This window comes from Hyla sarda, unplaced genomic scaffold, assembly GCF_029499605.1.
Source record: "Hyla sarda isolate aHylSar1 unplaced genomic scaffold, aHylSar1.hap1 scaffold_3522, whole genome shotgun sequence".
In the NCBI taxonomy this organism is placed as follows: Eukaryota; Metazoa; Chordata; class Amphibia; order Anura; family Hylidae; genus Hyla; species Hyla sarda.
Genome location: NW_026610287.1, coordinates 1 through 14,566, shown reverse-complemented (window position 1 = coordinate 14,566; position 14,566 = coordinate 1). Strand labels below are relative to the sequence as shown.

The window sequence follows — 14,566 nt, the reverse complement described above, 5'->3', positions numbered from 1 at the left end:
AGTATATTTGGTGACTGGTATTCTTTAAAAAGTATGTTAACACCTACTGTACATGCTGCAGATTTATTGCTGGGTTTGACTATTTATTTATATTGATTTACACAGCATAAAATCTGCAGCGTATACAGCATGTGTGAATATACATTAAAGCTTTACTCTGCTACACTGCATTCAGGGAGATTGTAGCTTGGACTCTATGTAGTATTCATATTACAGAACAGTACCTCCGAAAACCACATGTCCAAAAACGCAACGCAGCAGACCATTCTCTGTTGCAAACCAAAAGCAGTAAGATGTTCAGCCTAACATCATATTTCTGAAGGCAGCTTTGGATGTGCATGCAACATGATGCAAGGAGAGAGTAGAACAAGATCATTTGCCAGAGTATCTCAACATTATACAGACTGATGATCAAAAGTGAACCTACTCTTGACAATGTCATTGGAATTTTTTATTTATTTTTTACTCTTTTGTAGGTTGTCACCAGGTAAAAGTGACGCACAGCTGCTTAGTTATATATCCTAAGAGACTCTTAACAATGCAAACACCAGCTACATCGTACAGAGTGACCTCTTGCGGAACGACCCGACCTCAGCGCCGTTAACCTCTTAACCCGCATTGTACTTTCCCTAGTGATATGTCTGGATGTTATATCCCTTATAAGTGAATACAAACCAAACAAAAGATACATAAATTTCAGGGTCACTCTGGGCAAGAGAAAGTGGAGGAAAGCACACATAAGTTACCTGTAAAACACATCAAAGACATTGTCTTTAGTTAAATACCAAACAATGGTTAAAACTGAAATATTTATAAAAAAAAAATAAAAAAAAATTACTAAAAATAAAATAAAATTATAAACCTTTAAGAGTGAAATGAGAAATGATTTGATTATAGATTATTAACTGATTAACTATTGTGGATAAACACAATTAAAAGCCTTGATTTAAAGCAGTCCCAGTTTACTTACCCATGGCTATATGGTCATTGTAACTAAGGTGATCTGTCCAGCCCTGACACCACCTACAACGTACATGTTTTATTCAGTTCTGCACCGATACCAAACAGTCTGGTATACAGTTCAAAGCGAAACAAGACATATTGTGCTGTTCAGTCCATTGTTTGAGCACTATCAGACTAGGATAATGGATACTTACAATAACACACTATTTATTTAGGTGACCGGCAAACTTCCAGTCACTTCATACCTATGCCACTTCCTGAGGTCCCGTTTGAGGTAGAACCGTTAGACCCAGACCCTAAGGAGCTGGAGTTAGCAGATCCGCTTCCTGAAGCGGCTGATCCAGTGCCAGACTGGGAGTCCTCCTGTAGTAAGAGGTCAAAGAGTTCACTAGATGCTGAATGGCTGTCATTGTTCCCGCTGTCCTCTGCTGTGTCCGCCTGGAAGAATAAATACGGTAAGAACAATGGCTTTTATCAGACACTAGTAATGATGATCATCTTTTTAAGATATGAAGTAAAAAATGTTTTAAACATCTACAGAACCTTTAGGATTCTACTATAATACTGCCCCCTAAGTACATGTATATAACTACTATAATACTGCCCCCTATATACAAGAATATAACTACTATAATACAGCTCCTATATACAAGAATATAACTACTATAATACTGCTCCTATATACAAGAATATAACTACTATAATACTGCTCCTATATACAAGAATATAACTACTATAATACTGCCTCCTATATACAAGAATATAGCTACTATAATACTGCTCCTATATACAAGAATATAACTACTATAATACTGCTCCTATATACAAGAATATAACTACTATAATAATGCCTCCTATATACAAGAATATAACTGCTATAATACTGCCCCTATATACAAGAATATAACTGCTATAACACTGTCTCTTATGTACAGTGGGGCAAAAAAGTATTTAGTCAGCCACCAATTGTGCAAGTTCTCCCACTTAAAAAGATGAGAGGCTGTAAATTTCATCATAGGTATACATCAACTATCACATCACATTGCAGGATTTTTAAAGAATTTCTTTGCAAATTATGGTGGGAAATAAGTATTTGGTCACCTACAAACAAGTAAGATTTCTGGCTCTCACAGACCTGTAACTTCTTCTTTAAGAGTCTCCTCTGTCCTCCACTCGTTACCTGTATTAATGGCTCCTGTTTGAACCTGTTATCAGTATAAAAGACACCTGTCCACAACCTCAAACAGTCACACTCCTAACTCCACTATGGCCAAGACCAAAGAGCTGTCGAAACAAAATTGTAGAGCTGCACCAGGCTGTGAAGACCAAGCAGCTTGGTGTGAAAAAAATCAACTGTGGGAGCAATTAATTAGAAAATGGAAGACATACAAGACCACTGATAATCTCCCTCGATCTGGGGCTTCATGCAAGATCTCACCCCGTGGTGTCAAAAGAACTGTGAGCAAAAATCCCAAAACCACATGGGGGGGAGGGGGAGGGGGATACCTAGTGAATAACCTGCAGAGAGCTGGGACTAAAGTAACAAAGGCTACCATCACACACACTACACCACCAGGGACTCAAATCATGCAGTGCCTGACGTGTCCCCCTGCCTAAGCCAGTACATGTCCGGGCCCGTCTGAAGTTTGCTAGAGAGCATTTGGATGATCCAGAAGAGTATTGGGAGAATGTCATATGGTCAGATGAAACCAAAATAGAACTTTTTGGTAAAAACTCAACTTGTTGTGTTTAAAGGAGAAAGAATGCTTAGTTGCATCCAAAGAACACCATACCTACTGTGAAGCATGGGGGTGGAAACACCATGCTTTGGAGCTGTTTTTCTGCTAAGGGACCAGGATGACTTATCCGTGTAAAGGAAAGATTGAATGGGGCCATGTATCGTGAGATTTTTGATTGAAAACCACCTTCCAATTGAAGATGAAATGTGGCTGGGTCTTTCAGCATGACAACGATCCCAAACACACCGCCCGGGCAATGAAGGAGTGGCTTCGTAAGAAGCATTTCAAGGTCCTGGAGTGGCCTAGCCAGTCTCCAGATCTCAACCCCATAGAAAACTTTTGGAGGGAGTTGAAAGTCTGTGTTGCCCAGCAACAGCCCCACAACATCACTGCTCTAGAGGAGATCTGCATTGAGGAATAGGCCAAAATACCAGTAACAGTGTGCGAAAACTTTGTGAAGACTTACAGAAAATGTTTGACCTCTGTCATTGCCAACAAAGAGGATATAACAAAGTATTGAGATTAACTTATTGACCAAATACTTATTTTCCACCATCATTTGCAAATAAATTCTTTAAAAATCAGAGAATGTGATTTCATGGATTCTTTTTCTCATTATGTCTCTCATCTTTATAAGGGGGAGAACTTGCACAATTGGTGGCTGACTAAATACTTTTTTGCCCCACTGTGTAAGAATATAACTACTATAGCACTACCTCTTTTTGACAAGAATATAGTAACAGTTAGAAAATAAACATCTAAATAAAATTACTATGCCTCTAGCCCAAAATCTTCAGCCAACTATAGGCCAATAGTTTCCCAAACTTGGAACACAACTTACACATTTAATGTCTGCTTTGGTTTCGGCAGTGGTTCCTTCGGGAGGCTCTGCTGGTTTCGGCATTTCCTCTTGGAGGAGGACCAGTTGCAATGGGGAACTGCTTCTAGAGTTACTGAAAAGTCGTGGATCATCACTCTGAATGTCCTGCTGCTCCTCTGCCGACATGGGAGAGGACGCTCGGGATGTCGGGTCCACAAAGTCTGTGGGAATTTGCGATGGCACAGTCTGGGGAGCAGCTGGCATTCCAGTGTATGGATAAGAAGGTGGTGGTGGTGGACAAGGGTACTGAGTGGGGAAGAAAGGCTGAGGTATCTGTTGGTTGATAGGTGGGTACATATTATAATTGGGAAGAAACAGAGCTACAACTGGACCCATGTATGGGGATGGGAATGCTGGGAATGGCTGCATGTTGTAAGAAAAGTTTGATTGTGGTATTGATTCAGGAGCCACTGATGAAGTGGTACAGTCTCCGGCTACTGTGGTGCCCATGTGTGGGAGCTGGAACCCAGGCACGGTATACGTTGGCTGAATTGGGATCATCATCGGAGCTGGGAAAGCCATGTTTGATGGACTTGGGTGAGAGACTTCAGACGGTGGCCAAGATGGTGGTGAAGGCCCTGGTCTTCTTGGTCGTGGTGGTAGGTTGGGGTGTGATCCATTACTGTCTGATGATTCCATTGGTTTCTGCCTTTTGTGCTTGCCCTGTTTTTTACCTTTTTTCAAAGCCGCTGGAGTAGTTTGCCGAGATGAATGTTCTCCTGAGAAAATAAAAATCGATAAAATTAGGAACTCTACAAGGCCTTCTTCATGCTCCTGAACACAAGTCCATGATGCTTTGGCAAGGGCATCCAATGGTCAGTTATATTATAATAATTGTTTTGGTAGAAGGTCAAGGAGACAACTGTTCTGGAACCCAACAGGGTGGAAGACAATGCAGACAACAAGCCGAGACATCTACCTTGTATTCCTTGTTCATGGGAGCAGGCTTTGCTTTGACTGTCCTGCTGTAGATAGCTACTGTACGGAGACTGCAGGATCCTCTGCCGGAACCGATCCACATAGTTCTGCTCCTCCTTCTGTGTATGGGCAGACAGGACCTCCTTGGTTAATCCAACCTGTTTAAACTCCTCCGGGGCTACACTGGACCCTGCGGCTTGAGAAGATCTCATATCTATCTGTTCACTACCACCCGTTGCATCTTCTATGGCTGTCACCTCTGCAGACAAAGGGAAGTAACAAGGTTATTTGTCTGAATTATGCATAGAAGGCTACCAAAATTTGTATATACTAAACATCACAATGACACACAAATACAGGAGTGAAGGGGAAAAAAAAAAAGCAAAAAAGTGAAAACCGTTTTGGTCTTAGTTAGGCTGGGACTATACTGTGATATTTTGTAGTGTTACAGTATTGATTAAAACATTCAAGCTGCAGTAGAGTTGCACGCAGTCTTTTGGACTACAGCGGTCACTCAGTAGTTAAAAATCAATCTTGTATCGCTACAGAAAGTGGCAGTGCAGCCCTGGCCTCATCCGGATACTTTGTCAAGGTGTTTTACGTGAACCCCTATGCATCATATAACCATTAGAGAACTTGATTGTTGGAAACAATAAAAACTTGCAAAGAAAACTCCAGATAGAGAAGGAAAAAGGAGAAGAAGTTTTACTGTATAAACCATTGGTCATGATGTCCTGGACCTTTATCAGTGGTCTCTAACCTGTGGCACTTCAGCTGCTGAACAACTATAACTGAATGCATGCACTGGCATGCTGAGAGTTAAAGCTGCACAACAGCTGAAGAGCAACAGGTTGGAGACCACTGATGAAGGTCCAGGACATCATGTAAGGCTGTAAGTCTGTTATACAGCCCCCGTGATTTCTGCTTAAAGGGATTTCTGGTTTAAGTAAAATTTCTAGTATTCTTTCTATTTTGGTTCCTCACCCTTTTCCAGATCTCTTACAGACAGTGAATGGGGTGTTACAGCACCTAAAAATGTATTCCCTCTTCACAGGATAGCGAATAAGTGATCACAGTAGGATCCGACCTCTGGGATGCAATCATCCGATTTCTAGAATGAGGCCCGACACTTTCTGCTGCATGGATCGGTGGGCCAGCACATGTTCCATGCATTATCTTTGGGAGCGCCAGAAATATCATGTGATGCACTTGGGTATATCGGGTGCACCCATAGGCAATGCATGGAGGACATGCTGACCCACAGCTCTGTGCATAGGAGAGCATAAGGTCCCTGCTGTGGAAATTGGAGGGGGCCCAGAGGTCGGATCCCCCAATCAGCCATTTATCCCCTATCCTGTAGGTAGGGGATACGTTTTTAGGAGCTGAAATTCCCCTTCAATGCAAGTCCAGGCTACACGATGTGGAATTCACACTGACCCAGTATCAAAGTAGCATCACATTTACATTTTTGAATTATTTTTTTGTGACGCAGATTAAAATAATCCATAGTTTCCTATTAAAAACAATGTAAGCGGATTCCACTCCATTTACAACCCAAAAAATGGCCCAAATTATGTGTCAGAATACAAACGTATTTTGGCACACAAGGGCTGCTTTTCACTGCATTACCATGGGCCGTTTTCTGGCACAAAAATGGCCAAAAAATGTCCATTTTAAATTGATGGACAGAAAAAACTGTGTGCACATATCCTTATGGAGCAAGTGAGTGTGGCTTGTTCCTTGAGCACAAGAGTTATAAGGCATATCTTGAACATTAAAAAGCTGCAAAAAAGAAAGCATTTGTGAAATTCTTCCAAACAGGTACCACCACCCCAACCCCACCCCTCCACCCACAGATACCTGATTCGGGCTGAGGAACATGCACAATGGTACTGCTGTAGCTACACTGGCTGGTGACTGAAACCACACTCATTGCCTTGATGGACAGGGTAAGGTCGGTCAATGGAGCTCCCACCACAGCGGCTGTTGTCTGAACATCGGTAGCGACCATCGATTCTGCTGACAATTGACTCGTGGAGATTGGTTCTGGAACATCTTGCAACGATACAAGACAAAGTCGAGGACACTTGAGGATTGTTTGTATTTTTAACCTTGAAATATCCAGATTTCCTTCCTGATTTGTGGAAACTCCAGATGACACCATCAAATCTTTAGTACCAAGCACCATTCCTTTGTTCTTTTCACACAATTTAAAATAAACATTTGCCACCACTAGGGGGCAATGTGCTTAAAAGGGAACCTTTCTGTAGACTGCACGTTATAGAACCGGAGGAGCTGAGCAGATTGATGATAGTTTTGTAGGAAAAAGATTCAGTATAACTTGAATTTTCATTCATCCCTGCTTATACTGTCCTTAAGAGTCCAGTGGGCAGAACAACTCTCTGTACACACTCTTACAGGGAAGGCTGTCAGTCATTAAAGTGGTTGTCTGTCAAGAAAACCTATTTAAACTGTACAATAAATTACGTTTTTTTTTCTACCTTTTTGTGGTCTAAGGCTTTTCTGCCAGCTTACTGTCTGGTGTACATCCTGTAACAAACTTCCTTGTACAGGACACTCTAGCTGGTAATTCAGCCAACTCTATGTCCCTTCTTCTAAGTTGGCTGAATACCAAGCTAGAGAGTCGAGTACACAAAAACCTGAGGTTCATTACAGGATGTACACCAGACAAGACCATAGGCTGAAAACAACACAGCAGAAAATGTAAATCAAATGTGGAAGAAAAAATTAAATACCACAGAAAGGTGAAAAAATAACCTTATTTACAAATATACTTTCAAATAGGTGTTATCCTAAGACTTGATTGACAGCCTTCCCTGTATGAGAGAATGGAGACCGCCCACTGGACTCCTAAGAGCAGAAAAAAAAATTGTACACACACACACATATTTTTATATATATATATATATATATATATATATATATATATATATATATATATATATATATATATATATATATATATATTATATATATATATATATATATATATATATATATATATATATATATATATACACACACACACACACACACATACATAATTGTTTTTATAAATGTGTGTGTGTATATATATATATATATATACACACACACACACACACAGCAAAACAGTAATGAAATATATATATATATATATTCATTACTGTTTTGCTGTGTGTGTGTGTGTGTGTGTGTGTGTGTGTGTGTGTATGTATGTGTATATATATATATATATATATATATATATATATACACATACATACATACACACACACACACACACACACACACACACGTATTACTAAAAGCTATATATCCATCTGCTCAGCCAATCCTTTGCTCTATAACATAGTGTTGATAGATTAAACAGAATTTTCTTCCCTTCAAGCTACATTGGGTCGTAAAGAGCCAAAAAAAATTATAAAAAATTACTGACCCAATGGTGAGAAGGGATAGTGGAGATTGTATAATTTTGTGTGTAGCAATGGTGCTTTGTACAAGTGTAACACATCCTTAACAAAGTATATCAGGAAAGCGCTCTAATTCACAGTTATGTTTTTGCTTTTTAGAATTGAAGCCCATAGGATAACATGCAGGCAACAAGCTGCCGGCAGAAAAAGCAATGATCTGGTTTTTACGAATCTACTGTGGATTCCTTTGCAAAAGTCATTCAGTTCCCTGGAAAAGTTTTAAATGAGACAGTCTAGAGTAGTGTTTTCTTCCAGCTGTTGTGTTTTCTCCCAGCATGCTGGGAGTTCTAGTTTTGCTACAGTGGTTGAAAAACGCTACTCTAGAGTGTCTCATTGTCCAGAGGTTAAAGTAGAACTTGAGGGACGTTATCAGTTATATACTTGCCCAGAGCAATAGTGTATCAAGCTTGATATGTTTTTAATTTATTTTTCCTTATAGGCTATGGATACTAAAGGATACATTTATTTTTTCATTCTTGCTTTGTATTTATTATGGCACAAAAAAAAAAAAAAAAAAAAAAAAAAAAAAAGATTTTTTTATGTTTACTGTAAAATCTCTTTCTCAGAAGATACATTGGGGGACACAGAGACCGTGGGTATATGCTGCTGCCACCAGGAGGCTGACACTAGGCAAAAAAAATAAAAATAAAAGAAAGTCGTCCCCTCCTGGCAGGATATAACCCGCCTACAGACTCTGAGCTATCAGTTTAGTTACAAAGCAGTAGGAGAGGACTGACAGGGAAAGAAAAAAAGAAGCAACAGGCAACCAAACCAAAGACACCAGAACAAACGGGTGGGAGCTGTGTGTCCCCCAATGGATCCTCAGAGAAAAAGCATAAAAGTCTAGTATTTCTCGTTCGGCTCCATGGGACGTACCAAAGCATTCTCCGGGGTGGGTAAGATCCCAAGCAACTCAGGTGGAAGGCTGGACCACAGCCGCCTGCAACAACTTGCGACACAAACCAGCATCAGCAGACACAAAAGTGTGCACCTGGTAAAATTTTTTAAAAGTGTGCAAGGATGACCAGGTGGCCGCCTTACAGACTTGTAAGGCCAAAGCCCTATTGCGGAGAGCCCAGGAGGCCCTGATGGAACAAGTGGAGTGAGCTCAGACCTGGAAAGGCGGAGTCTTCACTTTGCAGTGGTAAGCTTCTGAGATGGCAGAACAGATCCACCGCGAAATGGTCGCCTTTGAAGCAGGAAGTCCCTTACGATGACCCTCCGTAAGCACAAAGAAAGTCAAACTGACGGAAGGATGAAGTGACCGAAAGTTAAATCCGAACAGCCCGTACCAAGTCAAAACAATGAAGCAAAAGTTCCCTGGGATGGGACAGAGCTGGGCAGAAGGACGGGAGAACAATATCATCATTTAGGTGAAAGGCAGAGACCACCTTTGAGGGGCAAAAATGAGGGGATCGGACAGAAAACAACTTTGTCCTGGTGCAAGACCAGGTAGGGGGAATGACAGGAGAGAGCCACCAGCTCTGAAACTCTCCGGATGGAAGTGACCGCAATGAGGAAGGCCACCTTCCAGGAAAGGAAGCGCAGAGAAATGTCCTGGAGAGGCTCGAAGGGAGTACTCTGCAAAGCACTGAGAACCAGATTCAGATCCCACGGGAGAGTAGGGGACCTATATGGCAGAGCCGCATGAGCTACGCCTTGCAGAAAAGTGGGTATGTGAAGGTCAGACAAAAGGGAGCGCTGAAAGAGAATGGAAAGAGCAGACACCTGACCCTTAAGGGAACTGAGAACCAAGCGTTGTTTCAGCCCAGACTGCAAAAAGGAAAGAAGGCGTGGAAGGGAGAAAACAACTGGTGAGAAGGATTGAGACTCACACCATCGAAAGTAGGACCGCCAAGTACCTTCGCAGAGGAAGACTTGCGTGCCCTGATCATTGTGCGGATCACCTGGGGAGAGAACCCCCTGGCCCTTAGAACCACAGTTTCAACCGCCACGCCATCAAATGCAGTGACAGTAAATTGTGGTGGCAAATGGGGACCCAGAGCAGGTCGGGACGAACTGAGAGGTGCAGTGGTACATCGGCCACTAGGCGAACAACGTTAGTGTACAACACGCACCTGGGCCAGTCCAGAGACATGAGAATGACACGTCCGGAGTGCCCAAGAGGTTGCAGATTTCCGCAAACACCTCTGGATGAAGAGACCACTCGGCGGGGTTGGCCGAGAAGCAACCGAGGAAGTCCACCTCCCAATTGTCCACCCCCGGTATGTGAATCGCCGAGATGGAGGGAACTCTGAGTTCTGCCCTGAGCAGGATCCTGGAGACCGCGGGGGCTGCGAGTGTCGCCCAGGCAATTGACATATACCACAGCCGTGGAGTTGTCCAACTGGACACGAACAGGACGATCTGGAAGAAGTCGCTCTCAATAGAGGAGGCAAAGGTAAATTGCCCAAAGTTCCAGGATGTTGATGGGTAGAAGAGCTTCCTGGGAGGACCAAAGGGCCTGGACCATCCGATCCATGAACCACTCCCCAACCGCTAAGACTGGCATCCGTCGTAATGACCTGCCAGTGGAGGGCCAGGAAAGATGGTCCCTGTCAAAGAAGAGGAGACTGAAGCCACCACAGGAGGGACTGGCGAATCCTGGGGGGGGGGGGGGGGGGGAAGAATTATCCTGCTATCGAGGGAAAGTGGTGACTTGTCCCACTAGGACAGAAGAGTAAGTTGAAGAGGTAGACAATGAAACTGGGTGAAGGGTACGGCCTCCATGGCCACCACCATCTTGCCTAGGACTTCCATGCAGAACTTAATGGAAACTGGAACAGGACGCCGGAGAAGACAAAACTCCTGTTGACAAAGAGCGGCGCTTGTCCAGCAGGAGCCGAACCCGGGCGGTCACCGTGTTGACTTTGAGTCCCAGGGAGATCAGAGACTGGGGCAGAATAAGGTAGGACTTTTCCTCTTTGACCACCCAGCTGAAATGGGACAAAGTCTGAAGAGTGAGAAGGAGACTCCTGATTCTGGTACCTGGTTGGAGTCTTTATCAGTAGGTCGTCCAGGTAGGGGATCACGCAGGATGACGATCGCCACTGCCAGGACCTTGGTGAAGACCCTTGGGGCCATGGCCAGGGCAAAAGGAAGGGCCACAGACTGAAAATGGCCCTCCAGAATGGCGAAACTGAGATCGCACTAATGAGCAAGAAAAAACCGGTATGTGAAGTCTCGGATATCCACTGAGGAAAGAAACTCCCCTTGATCGATGAATGACACCACTAAATGGAGTGACTCCATACGGAAATTATGCAGGAGTAGGTGGCAGTTGAGGAGCTTCAGATCCAGGATCGGATGGACGGAACTCCCTTTTTTGGTGACGGCGAACAGGTTTGAATAGAACCCTGAAAAAACTGGGACGATCACTCCCTGAGCGAGAAGGGTCCGAAGTGCAACCCAAAAAGCCGCTGCCAAGGAAGGAGAATGAGGAGGTCGGGATAAAAAAAATCAGATAGCCGTCGAAAAACGACATCTCGGACCCGAGAGTCCTGCAATTGGGCAATCCAAATGTCACGGAACAGGGACAAACGACCTCCCACCCGAAAAGAATTTGAAGGGGTTGACAGTGCATAATTGTATGCCTGTGCCCCTTCATCGCATATGGGGGAACAGTGAGCGCCATGCTCCTGAACCCCCACCTAAAATCAAGGAAATAAAAAAAAAAAAAAAAAGAGAGAGAAAAAAAATAGCTAAATACACTTCCCTGAACTAAAAAATGTAAAAGTAAAAGACCAGGTCTGGAGAACTCTAGACCTGTGTCTGCCTCCTATGGACATTAAGCTAAAACTGGTAGCTCAGAGTCTGTAGGCGGGGTATATTCTGCCAGGAGGGGCAGACTCTCTTTTTGTTGCCTATCGTCAGCAAGATATACCCACGTGTGTCCCCCAATGGAGCCGAACGAGAAAGGAGACATGAGGATTAGGCAACTTCATCATAATCGGCTAAAAACATGTAAAAAAAAATTTACCAAAAAATAAGTTTAAAAAAGCCTTCCCTCCCCCCCCAAAAAAAGTATAAGGTCAAGTTGCTATAAATTATATTGAACCATTTATTTATTTATTTTTAATAGAAAGGTTGTGTGACACCACATGTGAAAATTGAACTAGCAGCTGCATCTATTGTCATTCTGCTTTCCTAAAGTACAGTGATATAGGAGAAGTAATGCATCTCTACACCGGGCTTTCCCGCATTGTGGCTCTTTATCTGTTGCAAAACTACAATTCCCAGCATGCCCTGAAAGCTTTCTCTAACCGGTAGCTCTCCAGCTGTTGCAAAATTACATTTCCCAGCATGATGTGACAGCCCTCTGACTAGTGGCTTCTAAGTTGCTGCAAAACTACAACCCCTAACATGCTCTGCTAACCTTACTCACACCAGCATGCCCTCAAACTTCAGGACCCTGGGAAAGCTGGGTGATCACTGAAATGCAGATACTTAAAAAATGGGCAAATATAATTTGTTTTCATTGAATGAATTAACAGAAGATGATTACTATAGAATTTATATTTACTAGATATTTTCTTCTTCTATCTCAGAGGAGCTGACGCTAAAACCTCTACAGAGAAATGTGCATTGAGGATAAGTTGGTCACTGTAATAAAAGGTTCCTAATATTTTCCTATAATCGTGAGTTCCATAAAGCTGTTAATAACATTCACAGCGATATACATGATATTGTCCAGAACAGAGCTGCACGCTTTCCATTGTGTAACACATTTGCTGTGCAGAGATTGTTCAGAGTTCCTCAGCTTCAGACAATGGCTGACTGCAGGTTCCTTACTGGACAGGAAGTCTGCTGTGTGTAGGAAAATATCTTCCCCCCCAGTCACAACTATCTTCTGTTCTGACAAGATCTTGAAACATTTACATATATATGTGTGAATGTTATTGGCAACTTTTGTGGAAGTCAAAATAAAATTCAAGTTGGTGTTCCTAATGAAGGCAGCAGCTCATATCCCCCCAAACCAGGAAGATTTTTACCTTCCAATGTCTCCAAGTCGTTCTGTCCAGGGACACCCTGTTTGTCGTCTTCGGAGGAGGAGGTGGTATTGGTGGAGGACTCACACTTCCTCTTTAAAGCTGGGATGTTGTAGCTCTCCAAATACCTGCAAAGAGAGGAACAATGGAGGCATTACATAAGTTATATATCTACATTTAATACATCACTACTCCAGAGCTGTACTCACTATTCTGCTGGTGAGGTCACTGTGAATATACATTACATTACTTATCCTATACTGATCCTGAGTTATATCCTGTATTATAATCCAGAGCTGTACTCACTATTCTGCTGGTGAGATTACTGTGTACATACATTACATTACTTATCCTGTACTGATCCTGAGTTATATCTTGTATTATACTCCAGAGCTGTACTCACTATTCTGCTGGTGAGGTCACTGTGTACATACATTACATTACTTATCCTGTACTGATCCTGAGTTATATCCTGTATTATACTCCAGAGCTGTACTCACTATTCTGCTGGTGAGGTCATTGTGTACATACATTACATTACTGATCCTATACTGATCCTGAGTTATATCCTGTATTATACCCCAGAGCTGTACTCACTATTCTGCTGGTGGAGTCCCATTATGTATATTTGACAGGCTCGAAGTTACAGCCGGTAATGCGGCACAGAGCCTTAATCACAACTTTGATGGTTTCTAATGGAGACCGTAAACAATCTTGCTGTTACACAACCTTATAACAAGCTTAATAGGCTGACATTTGGACTCCCCCCAGGTGACTTTGATTTGCATATATAAAGAGCAGTGTCCGGGCACGCTGAAAGTTGTAGTTTTGCAATATCTGGTGGTCCCCAGTTTGTAGAACACTGCTCTATTCTGCGGATAGGACAACCTATAAAATCAGTAAAATGCTGGAAACACCACTTACCTAATAATACTGTCCACACAATTGATCTGCTGGTAGGAGGGGATGTGCTGTCCCTTCCTGGAGGCGTCACATGATGACGCTGCTTGTCTGTCCACTATCACATTCTCCTGATTAGGTCTTAAGAAAGTGTTTTGATGAGGTTTGGCTGCACACAAAAAAAAAAGAATAAATCATATGATCAAGTCATCCATTCCTCATTACCTAGCCAACTAGTACCGTATATTATAAATTTACATTTTTTTTTAAATTATATCCTGACCCTTCTCGCTGTCTCTCCATTAGGGATCGACCGATATTGATTTTTTAGGGCCGATACCGATAATCTGTCACCTTTCAGGCCGATAGCCGATAACTTATACCGATATTTCGGTATAAGTTATCGGCTATTTCAAACAGCCCCCCCCACGGCGAGGCAGAAGCCGTTGCAGATCAATAAATTAAAGCGGGTGCTTTAAATCATCAATTAACTGCAGCGGCTTTTGCGGTGCCAGAGACCGCCACCGCTGCCCGCTTCTCTCCACCTGCCTGTCATGGGTCTAACAAACAGAGTTGCCCCATTGCCTCCCCCCATCCTCTGCCCACATACCGCCGTTGCCCCATCGCCTCCCCCCATCCCCGGTGTCATAATTACCTGTTCCTGGGGGTCCGCGATCCTTCTGGCTCCATCGGCGTCCTGCGCTG

The 14,566-nt window shown here is 42.8% G+C and overlaps 1 protein-coding gene across 1 annotated transcript; it reads right to left on the bottom strand.

Annotated features, from left to right (window-relative positions):
• Nucleotides 1-112: 112 nt before the first annotated feature.
• On the bottom strand, nt 113-14,030 carry LOC130331571 (period circadian protein homolog 3-like; the record flags this gene model as incomplete). Its single annotated transcript, XM_056553701.1, has 6 exons — nt 113-1,401; nt 3,544-4,301; nt 4,502-4,759; nt 6,361-6,555; nt 12,965-13,089; nt 13,886-14,030. Coding segments are annotated over 6 exons (1,685 nt in total), but the record flags the coding sequence as incomplete, so codon positions are not given.
• Between the last annotated feature and the right edge of the window lie 536 nt (nt 14,031-14,566).